The following is a 17,392-nucleotide window of genomic DNA, read 5'->3' as shown; positions in this document are numbered from 1 at the left end:
CCAAATGTTTGAAGGCGGAACAAATGAAAGAGGAAGAAAAGAGGAAGGCATTCCCGCATGGTGTGTTGTGCTGTTCTGGGCTGTCTTTAATATCTTACGTGGCATCTAGAGGGCTTATTGCTTGTTTTTTAGACATGGGGGAAAGACCTAGGTCATTCATGTTGCTATGCTACTGCAAAAATGATAATGATGAACAAGAAAATTCTGCATCCATGTTGTTGAATTTCTAACACAACGCTGCCCTCTAGTGGAGAACAGCAACAAAAACCTGTTCAGTCAATTTACACAGCAGCCATGAGGGAAAATATTTGACTATGTGACATAAATCAGTGGCAAATGGCAGAGTTTGCATGTTTGTAAGTCAACAGCATGAGAGCAAATCTATAAACAAATAAATATTTTAATTTATTATACTATCTCAAAGACATTGTGTCAGAAATACAAGCAACGGGGTGATCAGATTGCTTTGAGAACAGTGTGGTCAACATTGTGCCTTACAGAAGTATGATCCAAAACACACAGAACAATCACTACACTGGAAAAGAATTAAGAGCAAATGTGGGAATGCACACCTAAACGTATTTACACATGGACTCTGCTGCTGTCACAGTACACTACATTGCAGTAAAAGAAAGTTAATGTGCCACTGAGTTACACGGATTTCATTTGTTTGAACTGTAGCTCTGGTTGTGTGAGTCCTTCCTTCCTTCAACACTGTAGCCAACATGGTTTGACATGCACATGGAGGAACTGACTTTGCATTTAAAATGTCTACATGAATACCAGCAGGGCAAAAAACAAAAAAAAAAACAACCCAGATATCTGAAAAAGACTCCTTTAGTGTGGGACACGTCAGTCCAGTAATGAGTAAGAACTAGTTACTTATTTAGTCCTTGTCTGTGCCTTTATTGCACAATACTTTGGTCTTTGAAACCCCTTGCTTCAGTTAATCTGCACACAGTGTTTTTTGTTTTCTTTTTACCATTGTTAGCTAGTTAGCTAACCTGCAGGCCGATTTAGCTAACCAGTGTCATGCTAACAAGTGTCTGTCTGGCTGACAAGTTAGCACTACAAAAGCTGTATTACCAGTGACATCTGTCAGCAATGAAAAATAATAGAAACTAAATGTCTATTCAGCACTTTTAAGACCAAGTTTGGAAGCTCACACTGTATTTAGCCATTGTTGCAAAAGTGACAGACCTCCAATATGGCTGCCCGAGGGGTCGGCTGAAAGCATCTCACGACCACCTTCATGCAGGCAACCAGTGGGCAGTATATCTGATTCAGATGCTTTGTGGTAAGCGACACTGTTGAGACCTGGCAGAGGTTTTCTGTGCTCTTGCCGTTAGCACCGATACTAGTTTAAAGCTGAGGGAGGAAGAGCCCCATCTCAGGAAGAGACTGAGCCTGAGTCTTCAACATCCGTGGAGTCATATTCGTCGGCAGACTCTGTGAGGGCGGGGTAGGGCCGCGGTTGGTCCAGGTTGACGTAGGTGACATTCAGACTGATGTAGTGCTCTCCCTCCAGGCTGGACAGGATGGTGGAGACGGCCAGCACCAACGTAGCAAAACTGGGCCTCAACTCTGGATCAGGGTCCCAGCACTGAAGCATAATGCTATACCTGGGAAAAAAAGACTGTGTTACAGTCCGTGTCTGAGTAACGAAGGAATGGCCAAATCACTACAATATTGGCTAACATTAAAATAATATATAAGCACTTTCACATCTCATCGCCTTTTTACACATTTCTGAAACTGAAGATGATTTCACTTTAAAAGACTGTATTTTTATTCATTTTATTTTTGTTTCCTTAAGCAGAAGCTCATAAGCTCATAACATAACACACCCAAGTCCACCCACACAAGTGTTTTTGCTTATTGTGCCTGAGCAGACCTCTTCGAGGACTGTGTGGGCATGTGCAGACTAGGCTTGATTAACATGTCTGGCCCACCTATTAGCTTTGTTGCACCAGAATGAGTAAGACCACCTCTGTGGGTGTACAGGGCCTTTAAGTGGTGTTGAGCTGTGACTAAAAAGGTTATACTGTGGTCAGTTTACTGTTGAGTGTTATCAGCCAAAATGAAGTTGCCCTGAACATCAACCACTAAGCAATAGTTCACCAATCTGGGAAATATGCTTTGCTTACTGGCAGAGTTAGACAAGAAGATCACTAGCACTCTCGTGTCTGTATGCTAAATATGTAGCTGGAGCCAGAAGTTAGCTTAGCTTAGCATAAAGATTGGAAACAGGGGGAAACAGCTGGCCTGCTTCTGGCCAAAGGCAAAGGTATCAAGGCAAAGGCAAAGTCTGCCTACCAACACCTCTGAAGTTCACTTATTAACATGTTTTGTTTGTTTTAACTTACTTACTTACAAAAACAGAAGTGTAAAACTAAAATTCGCTAATTTACGAGGGAGTATGTGCCAAATTGGTTTGTGGCTGGGACCAGTTGCCAAGCAACCAGGAAGTTTGTCCTGGCCAAGAAATAGTCCATCAAGAAAACAGCCATACTACATGTTGGCTCCAGTTTCATGTTGAACTGACAGACATGGGAGTGGTATCAATCTTCTCATCTAACTTTCATTAAGACAGCAAATTAGCTAATTTCCCAAAATGTTTAAACATCTCTTTAATGTCCAATGTTGGCGTTCTACACGTGTCCCTTGGTCCCACTCCTTAACCCATGCTGGATACATGACAGGGCCTAAGTGGACAAGGGATGTGAATGGTTGATTTATTCTCCATCAATCTTTAAGTTGGTGGGCAAAAGCTTACAGTCCAAGTGATTTATTATGAAAACAGCAAAAACATGTTGGTTTATTACTTGTTAAGTCCAATGTGTGTATGTGGTTCTGTATGTGTGTGTGTGTGTGAGTGTGTTTGTGAGTGAAAGTTCTTTGAGGTGCCTTGTAGACATACACATTAACTCCCAAACTGCATTGCTTAACCATGTTGGAATACCAAGTAGTGGACAATTTACGGGTTTAACACTCCTGAGGGACCGTTTGAACATCTCGTTATTACTACCTGGACTTTGTCCCACTGACTGTTCCACTCCCACTTTGGAGATATAAATCAATGTCAGTAGTAACACAGCATTACTATTCATACTAAAGCAGCTCTTAATTCTGAGAAGTTTTACAGTGGATGCAAACTAAGCAACAGCAACAAAACAAATCTGATTTTCTAGACTAATTCAACAAAGCAAGCAACATAATGCAGTAACACATTATTTGAAAGGGTGTGCATAAAACTGACTTGACACTGTCATATAACCATGACATAACACCTGTTATGAACAGAGAGCAGCGGAGGCCAACCACATATGACAGTTCAATTTAATGTTAACACATAAAGCTGTCACACGGTTATGTTATCGTGGTTAAAGTTACAAAAGTTATAAAAACAAAGACATCTCAAAGAGTATCAGCCGTTCACTAAAATGCCATAATTGACGGAGTGATACATCATGACAACAGTCATAAACATTCATAAAGACTCCTTCATGTTCATGACAGGTATCAGGCTATGTTTATCGCAGTGTCTTGTCAGACCCATAGTGCTATTACTCCTACTACTTACAAAGGGTCAGGGCAGTACTGAGGCTGGGGAAGCCTCCTGCCCTTCAGTAAGTAATGTGTTATATCATAAGGGTCCACTTCTGGGTAGGGGCTTGCTCCTCTGGTCAGCATCTCCCACATCAGCACACCAAAGGACCACTGCATCAGGAGAGGCAAAAGTTACAGCAAGTACCAGTCCACTTGTACAGAAAAAAGTTTGAAACCTATGTACAACTTCTAAGGTGTTAAATACAGTCACTTATGTCTCCCACTCTGCTTTGTGGAAGATGAACAAGAAATACTGTACAGCCACAGACAATGACAATATAGTTCCTAAGAAAATATGTGGAGTTGAAGCAATGCGGTTCAGATTGTGTGACTGGAGTAAATTTGTCAAACAATGTTCCCTGTATTGTGCTGAAAAGAAATGTGGAATATTTAGTGCTTAATCCAGCCAAGTAATAATCAATTTAAAATGCTATGCGAAATTCTGTGAACTAGACACATAATTACTTGCCAAATAATGCTTTTTTTCCCAATCTACCAAATACCAACAACACATACATCACACATTAAACATTGATTTCTACCCCTACAAACGTTATGTACACTAAGTACCCTCAGCATACAAACATTATCTACTACTGCAGAGGTCTTGATTAAAGGAGATCTTCATTTGCTCACCACATCTGACTTGGAGGTAAATTTCTGTGTCTGCAGACTCTCGATGGCCATCCACTTGACGGGCAGCTTAGCCTTCCTGTGATCCTGAACGCTGTAATACTCCTTATCAAAAACATCTCTGGCCATGCCAAAGTCTGCCACCTTGACTGTATATGACTCGTCCAGCCTAAAGACAGAAAAAGTAAGATGATATTTTTGCAGCAAAGCATTGGAACTGATTACTGTGGTGTGATACTGAACATCCTCAACCAAACTGGCACCATGATACATCTCTAAACACTCAATCGCAGAGAAATTCAGGCCTAATGACAGTGAACAAATTGCTTATTTCTCTGCACATCTCGGTGACTCACATGCAGTTGCGTGCTGCGAGGTCTCTGTGAACAAATTTCTTCTGGGCCAAATACTCCATCCCCTTGGCAACTTGCAGCCCGAAACCAATCAAATCTTTCACGGTAGGGTTCTAAATAAATCCATGACAAAAACACTAACTTAAAACAGCTGTAAACATTACAAAGTTTGTTTGGTAGTAAACACATGGTTGTACATAAATCATATGATTAATTTCCACTGTTTTAACGTAGCTGTCACACCCTCTTCTCGCAGCGTATGAAGTGCCGCAGGTCCCCATGTTTCATGTATGGTAGCACCACCAGAGGGAGCCCTTCCTGTGGCAGGAGGATGCCCAGCAGAGACAGCACATTACTGTGGTGAAAACCCTTCATTATGATACCTTCCTTCAGAAACTGCTCCACCTCCTCGACATCTGTTATTCCTGATGACACACACATATATAAACATTATGGTCCTAAATATAAAAGAGGAAAGTGGCACCTTTTAAAGGTAATTTTTTGAATAAATTGCTTTTAAAAGGTTATCAGAACACATCCTAAACCCTGTGGCAGCTTGTTTCACAGCAGAGGAACTATAGAAAGTCATTGAGGCATATATACAGCATCAACACCCAAGAAGCAGATATTACTCACTATTCAAAGACTTGACAGCACAGTGGATTTCTCTGCTGCTGTGGTCTGTGAAGTAGCCATGATAGACAGTGCCAAAATGACCTGCAGAAACAAACAAAATGACGGACGGATATGAGAGATATGATCTTACACAAGGCTCCATAACAAGTTTTGTGTTTCAGATAGAGACAGTGGGGTTGCTTACCCTTCCCAATGATCCGGTGGTGCTGTACAAGAAGCATCTCAGCGGGAATAAGAACATCCTTCACCTCCTCCAGCAGCTCTGGCCTAAAACTGGAGATGGAGATCTTCTCTGCAGGCATGAGGGGAGTGAGGGTAGGATCTATGCTGCCTGCAGCGTAGGCCCGGGTGGGGAACACCACCGGCCCCACCAGAGGGGTGGGTGGACTCAAGGATACTACTGGTGAAAGACCAGAGAGAGAGATGTATTAATGCATGTCAGGTGCAAATCAGGTGTGCAGTATTACAGTGTATTATGATGCTAAGCTACTGTGCACAGTCACCTCTCCTGTAGTCCCCGACAGGTGACAGCTCCACATTATTTGTACCAGAGCGGTTAGCACTGTGGGCCAAACGGGTCTCTACCATGGAGGCTGAAAAACATTTCACAACACTTTTTAATCATCGACCCCTGGAAAAAAAACAACTGTACATCCTACGCAACACCGGGGATGTTCTAGTTGAAAGACTTCATCCCAAATTCCCACCCACAGCCGGTAGCAGTTGGATAAACAGGTCTGACCAAGGTTCACATGCCAGAGAGGAGCCTACCTTTCTTCTTCTTCCGCAAGTGTTTCATGACAACAAAGGCCAGCACCGCCCCAGCCACCAGAGCTGCCAGGATCCCCAGAACAATGCCCACCATGTAGTGGTTGCTGACCCTCACCACAGTGCCAACGTTGTGGACCTGCCCATTGATAGAGATCTAAAGAACACACTCAATCATACAAAGTGAATACTGTTATTATTGCATCAATCTCAATATTTTTTAAATACTATATTATTAAAATTTTAGCAGTACGTTAAATGAGTTCTTTTCTGTTCATGGTGCAAACCTTCTTCTAACATGCAGCATGCATATTCAACAGGCACTAATCTGTGCCTGTTGAGGGTTATCGTTAGGTGGATTTTGCTAGTGCACTTGCACAACATACAATAATTGTTAGTGACAAGCACATGTGCGGCCTGGGTCCCCGTGCTGCATGCAGGATCCAGGTAAGTCAGTCAGCCAATCATCATCTAAACCTCCAGCCTCACTAACCTTCACTGGCAGTCCCTCACTGGGGATGGTCATGTTTTTGGGGATCCTGCAGGTGATCTCATTATCCAGGACTTTAGCATCACAATTAACACCTGCCACCGTCATGATGATGGTCATACAGGAGCTCACCAGATTCAGCTTTTGATGCTGTGTACAGAGAGGTCAAAAAAGATAGGAATGAAGAAATGAAGAAGAAAATCTGTAGTAAATATTCCAAAAACAAATTAGTTTTGTCATTACTTCAAAAGCAGCGATATCTCTTACATGTAATGACACTTCATCAAACCCAGGGTACAAACTCAGCACATGTCCTTCTGTTTCAAAAGGTATGGGCTCGCCGTAGGGGTGGTAGGAGAACTCTTTGTCCCAAAGTCCCAACGCTCCGTCCATGTCAAAAGAAAGCTCTCCTTCCTCTGTCTCATCCCTGGGGAACACAGGAGAGATACACTCCATCCTTGTGGGCAAGGACTTGCCTATGCACTCCTGAAACGAAACAGTGTGATCATACAGTAAAATGTAAATGACTAAAAAAATAAAATGCTTCTCAGTGTACATTATCTACTGTACATTATGATGAACACTGTACCCTTGTCACAGGTTTCAAGTGGCTTTCATTGGGTTTAAAGCGGATGATGGTGCGGTAAACAGAATCCAGGTTCTCCCCCTCAATCACAATCTTTGACCCCCTGCAATTCAGATGAATGTGGAGATGGTTACATTTACGTAACATCAGAGAAAATAAAAGTCTTTTCTGTTACAGCTGAATTTGTCATATGAGGAAGATGTATTGTGAATATAATATTTTTCTACTTGTGTGTCCTTTGTTTTGTTTCAATAGATTTGATTGATTTCCACGTCAGACTTCACATGCACAGCAGCTGTTTGTGCTGGAGGCCTCACCGGCCTACCTGTCAAAACTACATCCTGGCAGGACGGCTGTAATCTTTGGGTTCTCTTTGTAGTAAAACACCTTCGTGGTCAGGACGGGAGACTTGTCGATGAAAACACTCAGAGGAACGTCCCTCACTTCTGAGATGTGCTGGGACAGACAGATGATGGAGGACACATTGCCTCTAGGCTTTGTGACTCTGTAGAGAGACAGAGGTATGTGAACTACAGGCCATAACAGATAAACTGTGGCTAAGCCTTTTTATTTTGCATGTTCAATAAGAAAACAGCTACAGCAGAAAATATTTCTGTTCTGAGTCAGTCTTTGGATGCCAGGACCTTTCTAGGAGTTAGCCTATAGTCTCCCTAACCATAATTACTCTACCCACAAGTTGGAGCATGTTGACTTAATGCGCCTTGGCAATAAAAGTGTTCTGAGCAGCAACTCATCTTCTTAGCCTCCAGAAAGTAGGGAAAGTACACAAAGATGTAAGGCACACACTTAAAACTTTAAATAAAGGTGTCATGAGAACAGGTGAGGGCAGATGTATTTCCAGACCTTTTTATGGGACAGGGCACGTCATTGAGAGTGACCTTCCTGGTCTTCCCCGCATCCAAATGAGGTCCAGTCACTGTGATGAGTGTGCCCCCGACACGAGGCCCATAGTTGGGCTGAATTTCTGTGATGTTGGGAATCTAGAGGAACAGATTATTACAGTATTAAGGTAGACAAGCATAAATAGCTTATATAAACATGTATAGCTTGTATGTTGAAATGAGAATATCAGTAGATGATAATAGCAAAGATTACAACAAATGTAAATCCTGGCATTTCCGCATTCCCGTCAATGGAGTAGCGTCCCTCCACCTTGCCCTCATGCACCTCCACTGTAATGTTGACTGGTTTGGACAGCTCAGTGGCCCCGGAGCGGATCTTACACACCAGGCTGAGGAGCAGCACAACAAAAGGCTCGCGTCAGCATGTCAGTGGTACTGCAACACCAGTGACGACTGAATCTCAAGATAAATTCAACAGGTTAGCATTGCTGCTAACAAACAGCTTTCAAGTTAACTCAATAATGATTTTTTGTTTTATAGAATTAGCTTGAATCTAACAAAAAAACATGTGAAAGCTTAAATGTTTTAACATTTTTTAGCCACACTTATAAAATGTATAATTACTACATTTCACCAAACCTATAACAACATTGTCATTAGACAGCTGTACTTCTTGTTTAGCACTAATTAGCAAAGGATAGCATGCTAACACACTAAACTAAGGTGGATGGTAAAAATTAGCTGATGAACTTTAGCATGTTAGCACTGCCACTGTGAGAATGTTAGCTGACGTTAGCCTCACAGAGCCACTATCATGGCTGCATTCTGTCTCAGGGGGCTTCTGGGAATGAAACTGTAAGTATCTTATTTCATATCCACCCTTAAGATTTTCTTGCCCTTTGAAAATAAGATAAAAACAAAACGACTAAAGTATGATCAGATTGTACTTGGAAGCAGAGTGAGATGTGCATGGTTACTCACTGTGTGTTGTTGCTTTTGGCTGAAAGCACAGTGCAGGCCGTCTGTCCCAGTCGGACCTGGTGGGTTCTGGAAGTGATGGCAGGTCTTATGGGGGACTGGAACTCCCATCCACACACCGTTAGCTCTGTTTGACCATCAGGGGGAGCAGTCCGTGGAAAGAACTGCGTCAATAAAGCACAATATATAGTACCACCTTGGAATGAAATGTTTTTGTTAGTTGCATTAAGAGATGTTTGTATCCCTGCTTACAGAACAAACCTCACCCCTGTGATCCCTGGTGGGCAGGACTCGTTCCTCCACCGACTCTGACACTCGCTTTCCCAGGAGCAAACTCCAGAGCACCAGCCACAGCCCATGAACTTAGGGGCTGTCAGACACATGGCGCAAGTCAGGAAGTGCTGACAGCCTGGTCCTCTCTGGGGCACCTGGATCATCTGAAACAGAGTTTTTAAGGTCACATTTTCAGTCTTAGAAGAAAGATTTCCACCGGATTTCCATCCATTAACATATCCGCTGAATGAAACAACATTTATATACTCCTTAATAATTTATTCTTTTCATACAAAGAGGGACATGTAAGCTGATACTGAGCCTCATTCAGCACCAAGCTGTAACAGGTCACACGGACAGCTACTGGTGTCTCTTAAACCAATCTCGTTATAGGCCTAATGTCTCACACGCCACAAGACCCATGTGATTACTGATCCAGTGTCAGCCTCTAATATCCACCCTGCCCCAAACTACAAAGCCATATGAAGTTCATAGATTTTCTTGAGCCATTTATTCATTCTCTAGGTCACAGAGGTCACAACATATCCCAGCATGCACTGGAAAAAAGGCAGGAAATCACCCTGGACAGGTCTCCAGAGCATCATGGGGTCACGCTCCCAGACAATCAGTCACGCTCCCAACTCATTTGTAATTGTCATGTAATCTGACCTGCATGTCTTTGAACTCTGGGAGGATAGATGACCCTAGGAGCCATCAGATGACAGCAATATCCACTGAGCCTTTGTATGTTTAGAAAATCTACCCAGAGTGATTGTTTTACTCTCATTTAAAGACATGGGGTTGCTACTGTACCTTGTCTCCAACCACAAAGAGAAGATACTCTGGAGAGTAAACAGCAGCAATGGATGAAACCCTCTGGTTCTCGACCAAAGAGTAATTGGCAAAGATAATAGGGCTAGATCTCGTCAATACAAGCTGCAACGACAGACACAACACATGGTTATTAATTTGTATATATAAATACCAAAAATGGCTGGTGAAAAAACTTGAAATTTATAAATCATGCTGTATACCTGCAGCAGGCGTCCAGTAGAGGTGCCAATATGGGCTACGGTCTTGTTCTCTATGGTTGTGACCAGCAAAGATGTGAGCAGGACGTCGGTCATCTGCCTGTTGAAGAGGTCTACTCTGTAGTAGGGCTTTGACACCATAGTGGGATGGTCTCTGCATGTCGCGTTGTTCTCCATGCTCTAGTACCAAGGCCACAGGCAGCAGAGGACATGACAGTGAGACAGTGAGGTAGAGAGTGGGGCAGAGGATACACTCAACATCACCAGGCACAACAGCGTGTTTTTTTTCACCATGTGTGTGTGTGCGTATGTGTGTTATGATGTGGTCCTAATACACCTACTGTAGCAGGAACTACCACAGAACTGGTTTTCAGTACTTTGCCAGGTGCTTTTATGTCTGTCTGTGGGCAGATTATGTCTGAAGATGGGTGTGCTCCAACCCATGAGTCAGAATGTTAAGATGTTGACGGGCATCACAGGTGTGATCCCATCACAGGCACATAACATAATAACATAATAAGCATATAATGAATATTAAAGTACCGCTATGCTAATTCACAGCCAAACAGCTGGAGCTTCTACAGTATTTGGTGTTACTCCTGCAAAGTTCATAGCATCCAATCAAATTTAAAAAGGTGCTTAAATTAGCTTGATAATAATATTAGTAGAATGGTATCTTTTAAAAATGTGCACATGTCCTAAGACAGGCCCAGCTGTTTGCCTCTAAGGACTTGACATGAGCTGTACTGGTCTCCAGGGTAATAATGAGACAGTCCCCACACAACAGAAGCACAAGGTAAATCTGTCATCATGACAATCATGATAATTTGATCATTTCATAATTGAAGAGGCCATTATAAATTATTATTTGCTGCATTACTGACAGTCGGATTGTGTGATCACTGTTTGATTAAAGAGAGTCTTCATGTAAACACTGACTAATATCTTGGAGGCAAAGATATCAAAACAAAAAAAAATGTATTTCATAATTGTTTTCCTGGCATATAAAAGTGGAAACATGGATGCAAAAAAAAAAAAAAAGATTATCGGAACACATGCATGATGATGAGAGTAGAGCTTAAGGAAAAAAACAAAAACAGCATTGCTGTTGGCTGAATCAGTCACTTCCAAATCCTAAGGGACATAAAATATTCGTTACAATTCAGCTTCCCGAGCCCTAAAACTCAAATTCCACTGACCTCAAGAGATACCTCCTCTAAAATGACCTTGAGAAAAAGTGTGGACAAAAACATTCTTGAAAATACAACACATTTGATCATGTCCTGTCTTAAATTTGCATATTTCAGTGAGAGCCAAAAAGCCAAACATGGCATGTGATCAAAAGAAGTGCGCACTAATATTGAAAAAAAACACTACATTAGTCAATCTAATGATCCTCTACTGTCTAAATAATTCAATGACATACCAAAAAGCAGAAAAGCATAGTATCTGTGAGACACAGATGACGTTGTTGGCACAAAAGATGTTTTGTAATGCTGAGAAATGGAAGAACCAGGATTTCAGATTGTTGGACAATCCTGCTGGCTGGTTATCAACCCTGAGAGCAGCCAAAAGCAACAAAACAGCAAAAACAGAAGGAGCATCGGGGGAAAGGTTCACTAGTTCAAATAGAAAGTGTTTCTTTGAAGAAAAATAGAAGAAGCTACTTCCAAAAGAGAGCATTCAAACTGTCATCTGCTGTGAACCTGCTGAAAACAGCTGAAATCAAAGCCAGTGTTTGTCAGCTTTCACCTCACAGTACTGTTTCTGAGTCACAACATCTGTTTTCTTACCACATGTCCACAGACTCAACATTCAAACTATGAAATCATAGCTGCAATTGCAATAAAAGGAAGTCAGTTCTGGGAATCGGCTGGGATTTACTTTTACTACACAGGGAAAAGGAAGTCTGACCACAGCCTCCCACTCCCCACAGCCATCACTGAAGATGGCACAAATTATGGGAAATATGCATGGGGCTGGAAATAAATAGCAGTTTCCCCAATAGAGGTAACACAAGAACCCAATGATATCATAATCTAAGACATTTAAATATATGTATCTGCATATATATATATATATATATAGTACATAAATGTAATTTTTTTTCTATTAAATTATTCTGTCCAACCAGAGAAACTCACTAAACTCATGCAGAAAACAAGTCATAATGTCAACAACTACCCTCACTTCCACCATGCCTCCATCCAATTTTCATTCCACTGGTTGCTTCTGAATGATGGCAAGTGTGTAGGCTCACCGGTGACCCAGTAATCACTTGGAATTGCTGCGTGTTGGTGGACTGATGGGCTCACCTCATGTGGACAGCTCTCACAGGGCTGGAAATGGCAGAGCCCTCTGGAGAGCTGCTCCGGTCCAGACTCGCAGCAGTCATCCACCCCATCTACGATCGCTTTGTTCACGTTGTCCATGGGGAAGGCGCACAGGGCCGAGTCGTGCTCCGTGACCCCGCTGTCATCGGTAACAGCAAAAACCCCGTAGAGAATGTCATCCTCCTCCTCCGCCCCTAACTCCTCTGCCAGCTCCCTGCCTGCCTTGCCAAAATGGGCTGCCTGGACCACGTTGTACACCACATCCTTATAGGGTTCACTGGCCACGTTCCTCCTCCGGCGTTTTGGTTCAAACCGACACTCCAGGATCACCTCACGATACCTTTTCATCTCCCATTCGTTCCGTGGGAGACGGCCCAAGCGAGTCTGAAACGGAGATGAGTCCTGATCGGGGCTCTCTCTTTGAACTGAGAGGAAGTAGACGAACTCCTGAGTGAAAAAGCTGTAGACATATTCAATATGGTATGTCCTCCGCAAGCCCGGAAGGACGGTCAGGCCACGCACATCACCATAGAAACCATCTTCTGTGGCCAGTGGCCGACGCACTGATATAGACTTCCTTCCGTAACGCTGGGTCACACTGTCATTGACAGTGTTGGCAACAAAGAAGTAGAGTGTTTGACCCTCTTCAACCATGGTGACTTTGGTGCCAAGAGGGCTGGCCACACAGTCTGGACAGTAGGCAGCAGAGTTTGAATCCTCTCTGAACAAACACTTAGAAAGAGATGGCGACTCTCCATTTGAGTTCAGCTGGTGGAAATAGCATACACCATACTGAGAACTTCCACAAGAGTATAAATACATAAAGAGAGTATCCAGCAGCAAGACTTGATTGTTTGTGTCCTCAAGGAAGTTGGGATCCTTGTCAACGTTGCACAAATCACATATCTGACACTCTGGGCTTCCCACAGGCCCAGTGCGGAGTTCCCAGACCTTCTCCAAGCTCCTGTTGACAGCTTCGATCACATTCTGAGAGGCAACATACACCTCCTGGTAAAACGAGTTGTTGACTATGTTCTGGATGGGGCCCCGGGCCTGGAAGAAGGGCATGGTGTAAACCACGGAGAAGTTGACTGGGCTAGGAGCAACTGAGGAGCAGCTGGCCGAGGCAAAGGACAGCAGAGTCTGGAGCCAGACACATGTCCCCCATTGTGTGGTCCAGTGGACCATCTCCACTGCAGGGTGCACAGGGGCCAAAGGCACGGACAACGTGGGGTTACCTCCAGGTCTGTTGTCGGGACAGACACATCCTCAAAACCAGCCGCTGACACCTGAATCAAGAGAAACGACAGAGTAGAGTAAGCCATTACATCATGAAGAAATCATCCTCTACAGCAGGCATGTCCAAACTATTCCATAAAGGGCCGTGTGGCTGCAGGTTTTCATTCCAACCAAGAAGGAGCACACCAGGCTGGACTCATTTAATCATCTGATCTCAGTCTTCAGATAATAATTAGCTGACCTCTTGATTGGCTGGAACAAAAACCTACAGCCACCCTTTATGGAACAGTTTGGTCATGCCTGCTCTACAGGGCAAATATGGCACAGCATAAAAATTCAATCTTGACCCTGAAATCACTTTCAAATCCTTTTGAAAAAGAAGCTTATTTGCTTTCTTGTCAAGAATAAGATGAGATGCTTGATACAACTTTGATATTTGTCTGTTCAGTATGAAGCTGGAGCTAGGAGACGGTTATCTTAGCGTAGCATAAATATTGGAAACAGCTAACTATATCCAAAGGTAACAAATTTTGCCCACCAGCACCTCTGAAGCGGTTCAGAGCCGTGACTTCCTGTGTTGTCTTTAACATGAGGTTGCCAGTGGACAGAAAGTCACTGCTCCCAGCAAAGAAATAATCCAGCACATAAACCCTGCCATAAGAGCACAAATTCTCATTCTTAAACTTCATTTCACCTATACTTTTTGTATCGATTAAACAAATGGAATACAGCTAACATTAGATATTAGTATATGGTTATTCTACATATATTGGCTGAGGTGCTGGTAGGCAGAATCTGTCATCTATATACAGAGCTGGACCAGTTGTTTCCCCATTTCCAGATCTTCAGCCTCCAGCTTCATATTGATCAGGTAAAATAGAGGTATCAACCTTCTTATCTAACCCAGCAAGAAAGCAAATAAGAATCTTTCCTAAAATGTTTGAACTAAATGGAGTTGTTTTTCTTTGTTAATAGAGGCTGATTTTTTTAGTCAAATTATTGAAAACGTTTTAATTCTAAACTGATCTACTTTGTCTGTTTACAATAAACCTTCTGCAAAACTTTAAAATTATCAATAGAAAAAGATTTATGGAAATTGTGGTTCCTGGGAGTGTGCATTATTTGTAACAGAGAAAAGTTCAATTCAGCATCATCTGCTTAATTATGTTCTGTGATGAATCACCTGAGGTGACAAATATTATCATCTTGGTTGAACCAGATGATGATGAAAGTACATGTGGTCATAAAGATAAAAGCTTCCTCTGACTCACCACAAACACTTACAGGAAATGTAATCACAGAGAGCAGCGGTGGTGCTCAGCACAGTAGACAGTGGATAAACTATTTTTATTGTGCCTTCCTGCACAAGTCATTCATATTTGCCTGGTCAGGATTAATCGTCATCTTTTTTAGTTAATTTGAGCCAAGTTAATGGCCTCAGTTCAACTTTAATTAACCAAACGTACCAAATGAACCCAAGCATTTTTCTGTGGCTCATCTTCATCAGTCTATAAACTACAACCAACCAAATGGAACCGTGTTTCAAACTCCGAGCCCGTTCTCCATCCTGAACAGACGCTGTTGGGTGGATCATTAACCAGACACATCACAGTGAGGCTGTATTCAAGAACCCCGGCCTCTCTACTTTACATTCCTGTCACAACCACTACGTGCCTCTCAGGGGGAAAGGTGTGCACGCACGGATGGTCAGAAGACGACGTGAGCCTTTTTAAGTCCCAGGTGAAGAAGAAACAGCTCGTCTGCTCGTGCCAAAGAATTTTATCAACTCTGATTATTTTATTCAGCAGCAGAGAAACTTCACTCTGACCAGAATTCTCTCAAACAAGCAGCACTTATACTTCATATAAGACGTCATATGTAATATTTGGGAGTCAAGAATCTGGTGTCTTCACATTAATAATTCATAGAATTCCACTAACATCATGTTACATTTTAACATTTGCGGCTCCATGTGAAGCTGAGGTTAAGGTTAGAAGACATGGGTATACATAGTAATGGCACTGATTGACTTTCTCCATGTTCGTAGTTAACAAAGCAAATGGTTGAAATTGAGTTTCCATTCATTGTGCTACGGTGCTATTCATGGGCATGCAGGTGTTTACTGGATGCTGCATCAGTCTGCTCCCTCACAGGTGAATTAAGGATGCAGAGATCAAACCACTTTTCAGTCAGGCTTGGGCATTTTTATCCTAGCACCAACATGAATTAAACTGTATCTTTTTTCAAACACATACAACCTTTCTTTACTATCATTTAGCGACAGCAGTAAGAAGGATTCAGACATGTCATTGGCTGCAATATGCAAAGGATTTAATGGATCGGTGTCTTGCTCACAGGCACTTAGATGTCAGTTAATTAGAGAAAGAAAAACATGTCTCTTTGATTAATGACTGCACAGGGATCCACAGGGACCTGAGGAGGCAATCTGCTGTGCAAATCAATGGTCAAAACATAGTGCACCCCAAGGACACATGTATTGATTCAGTGGCAGGACATGCATCCCAAACCAGTACAGAACCACTAGAAACCACCAGTGTGGAGAGACAACAGCTGTGCACTTACTTCATTCTGAAACATCTAAATTTGTATAAGAAATTATTTTTTGAGACAATTAATCAATCAGCAATCAATTCTTAAAACTGCACAGAGGTGGCATTCTTTTTCAGCCTTTGCTTTTATTCCCGTCATTTTCAACTATTTGTGTATTATGTTTTGTTTTTTTTATCTCCATGCTCAAACTTCTGTTTCTTGTTCCAACCGTCCGCCTTCAGCTCAGTGAAATCCCGCCAGTGCATTCTGGCTCCAGTCCACAGGTAAGACGGAATTTGCACAAGATGCACAAGACATGAGAGGTTAGACAGGGTGACACCATGCTCTGAAAGCACACACACACTGCAGCCTACTGAGCATGAATCCAGTCAGAAATGTAAATTATAATATTTCATAATGTGAAAAATTCCCCAATTGCATATCATCAGCATTATATCATCAGTGCTCAGCACACCTTTTCCCCTGATCATCACACAAACACAACATGCCACAGAATGAAGTGCAGTTTCAACACAGCAGGTTATATTAGAATGAAGTGTGTATGTGGTGCTCAGTGATGAGGTTAAGTTTTAATTTCCTGTTATAGCATCGTTGTTTGATTTTCTGTCGCGGCAGCATGTTTGCTCAGGTATCTGAACCCCCGCCAGCTGTGAAACTGGCTCTTTTCTGTCTTGCTCAGAAACATGTTGGGTTCATGCAGCTGTGAGTGTTGTGAGGAGAATACCTGCACAGGTTAGTTACGGTCCTCTCCAGGGAAGCAGCCTCTGCCAGGCTGGGTCTGACTTCAGATCAGCGCGGGGATGGCTGATCTTTCCGCGGGTAGATTCAGGATCAGATTCAGTTTCTGCTCGAAGTTAAAGCCTGTCCGTCCTGTCCGCCGTGTCAGCTGTGTTAGTTTCGGATTGAACTTCAGCTTCCAGTATGAGTCGGTGTTGTGTGCGTCAGTCGCGCTGCAGGTCGCTCCTCCCCTCACCGCCTCACACACACACATACACACACACACACTGTAACCTACTGGTTTACCCACCA

At 42.6% G+C, this 17,392-nt stretch overlaps 1 protein-coding gene across 2 annotated transcripts; it reads right to left on the bottom strand.

The window, feature by feature from the left end:
- Window positions 1–421: 421 nt before the first annotated feature.
- On the bottom strand, window positions 422–17,223 carry mst1rb (macrophage stimulating 1 receptor b). 2 transcript variants are annotated; one of them, XM_041951561.1, is made up of 21 exons: window positions 17,088–17,223; window positions 12,536–13,842; window positions 10,224–10,400; window positions 10,003–10,125; window positions 9,183–9,353; window positions 8,920–9,080; window positions 8,192–8,327; window positions 7,940–8,076; window positions 7,401–7,580; window positions 7,079–7,178; window positions 6,757–6,975; window positions 6,493–6,639; window positions 6,003–6,156; window positions 5,735–5,824; window positions 5,416–5,631; window positions 5,232–5,312; window positions 4,839–5,020; window positions 4,599–4,708; window positions 4,246–4,411; window positions 3,584–3,720; window positions 422–1,622 (listed from the first exon to the last, which is right to left on the bottom strand). In XM_041951561.1, the coding sequence occupies exons 2-21, from the start codon at window positions 13,739–13,741 to the stop codon at window positions 1,391–1,393; spliced, it is 4,125 nt and encodes a 1,374-aa protein (XP_041807495.1). In that variant the 5' UTR covers window positions 13,742–13,842; window positions 17,088–17,223; the 3' UTR covers window positions 422–1,390. The 2 variants fall into 2 exon arrangements, with proteins under 2 accessions (XP_041807495.1, XP_041807503.1); XM_041951569.1 differs by having other exon boundaries at window positions 5,416–5,628.
- Between the last annotated feature and the right edge of the window lie 169 nt (window positions 17,224–17,392).

The sequence above is a fragment of the Chelmon rostratus genome, chromosome 2 (assembly GCF_017976325.1).
Source record: "Chelmon rostratus isolate fCheRos1 chromosome 2, fCheRos1.pri, whole genome shotgun sequence".
Taxonomy (NCBI): Eukaryota; Metazoa; Chordata; class Actinopteri; order Chaetodontiformes; family Chaetodontidae; genus Chelmon; species Chelmon rostratus.
The sequence above is the reverse complement of the archived record's forward strand: the minus strand, read 5'-3'. Positions and strand labels throughout refer to the sequence as shown.

What these genes read in the sequence shown, in the direction of transcription:
- mst1rb (XM_041951561.1), bottom strand. Translation starts at nt 13,741, where the DNA reads ATGGTCCACTGGACCACACAATGGGGGACATGTGTCTGGCTCCAGACT. An exon ending in GTGCCCTGTCCCATAAAAAG is followed by an intron (nt 7,581 to 7,939) that starts GTCTGGAAATAC and finishes GTCTCTCTACAG; the next exon opens with AGTCACAAAGCCTAGAGGCA. An exon ending in CCACCGGATCATTGGGAAGG is followed by an intron (nt 5,313 to 5,415) that starts GTAAGCAACCCC and finishes TTGTTTCTGCAG; the next exon opens with GTCATTTTGGCACTGTCTAT.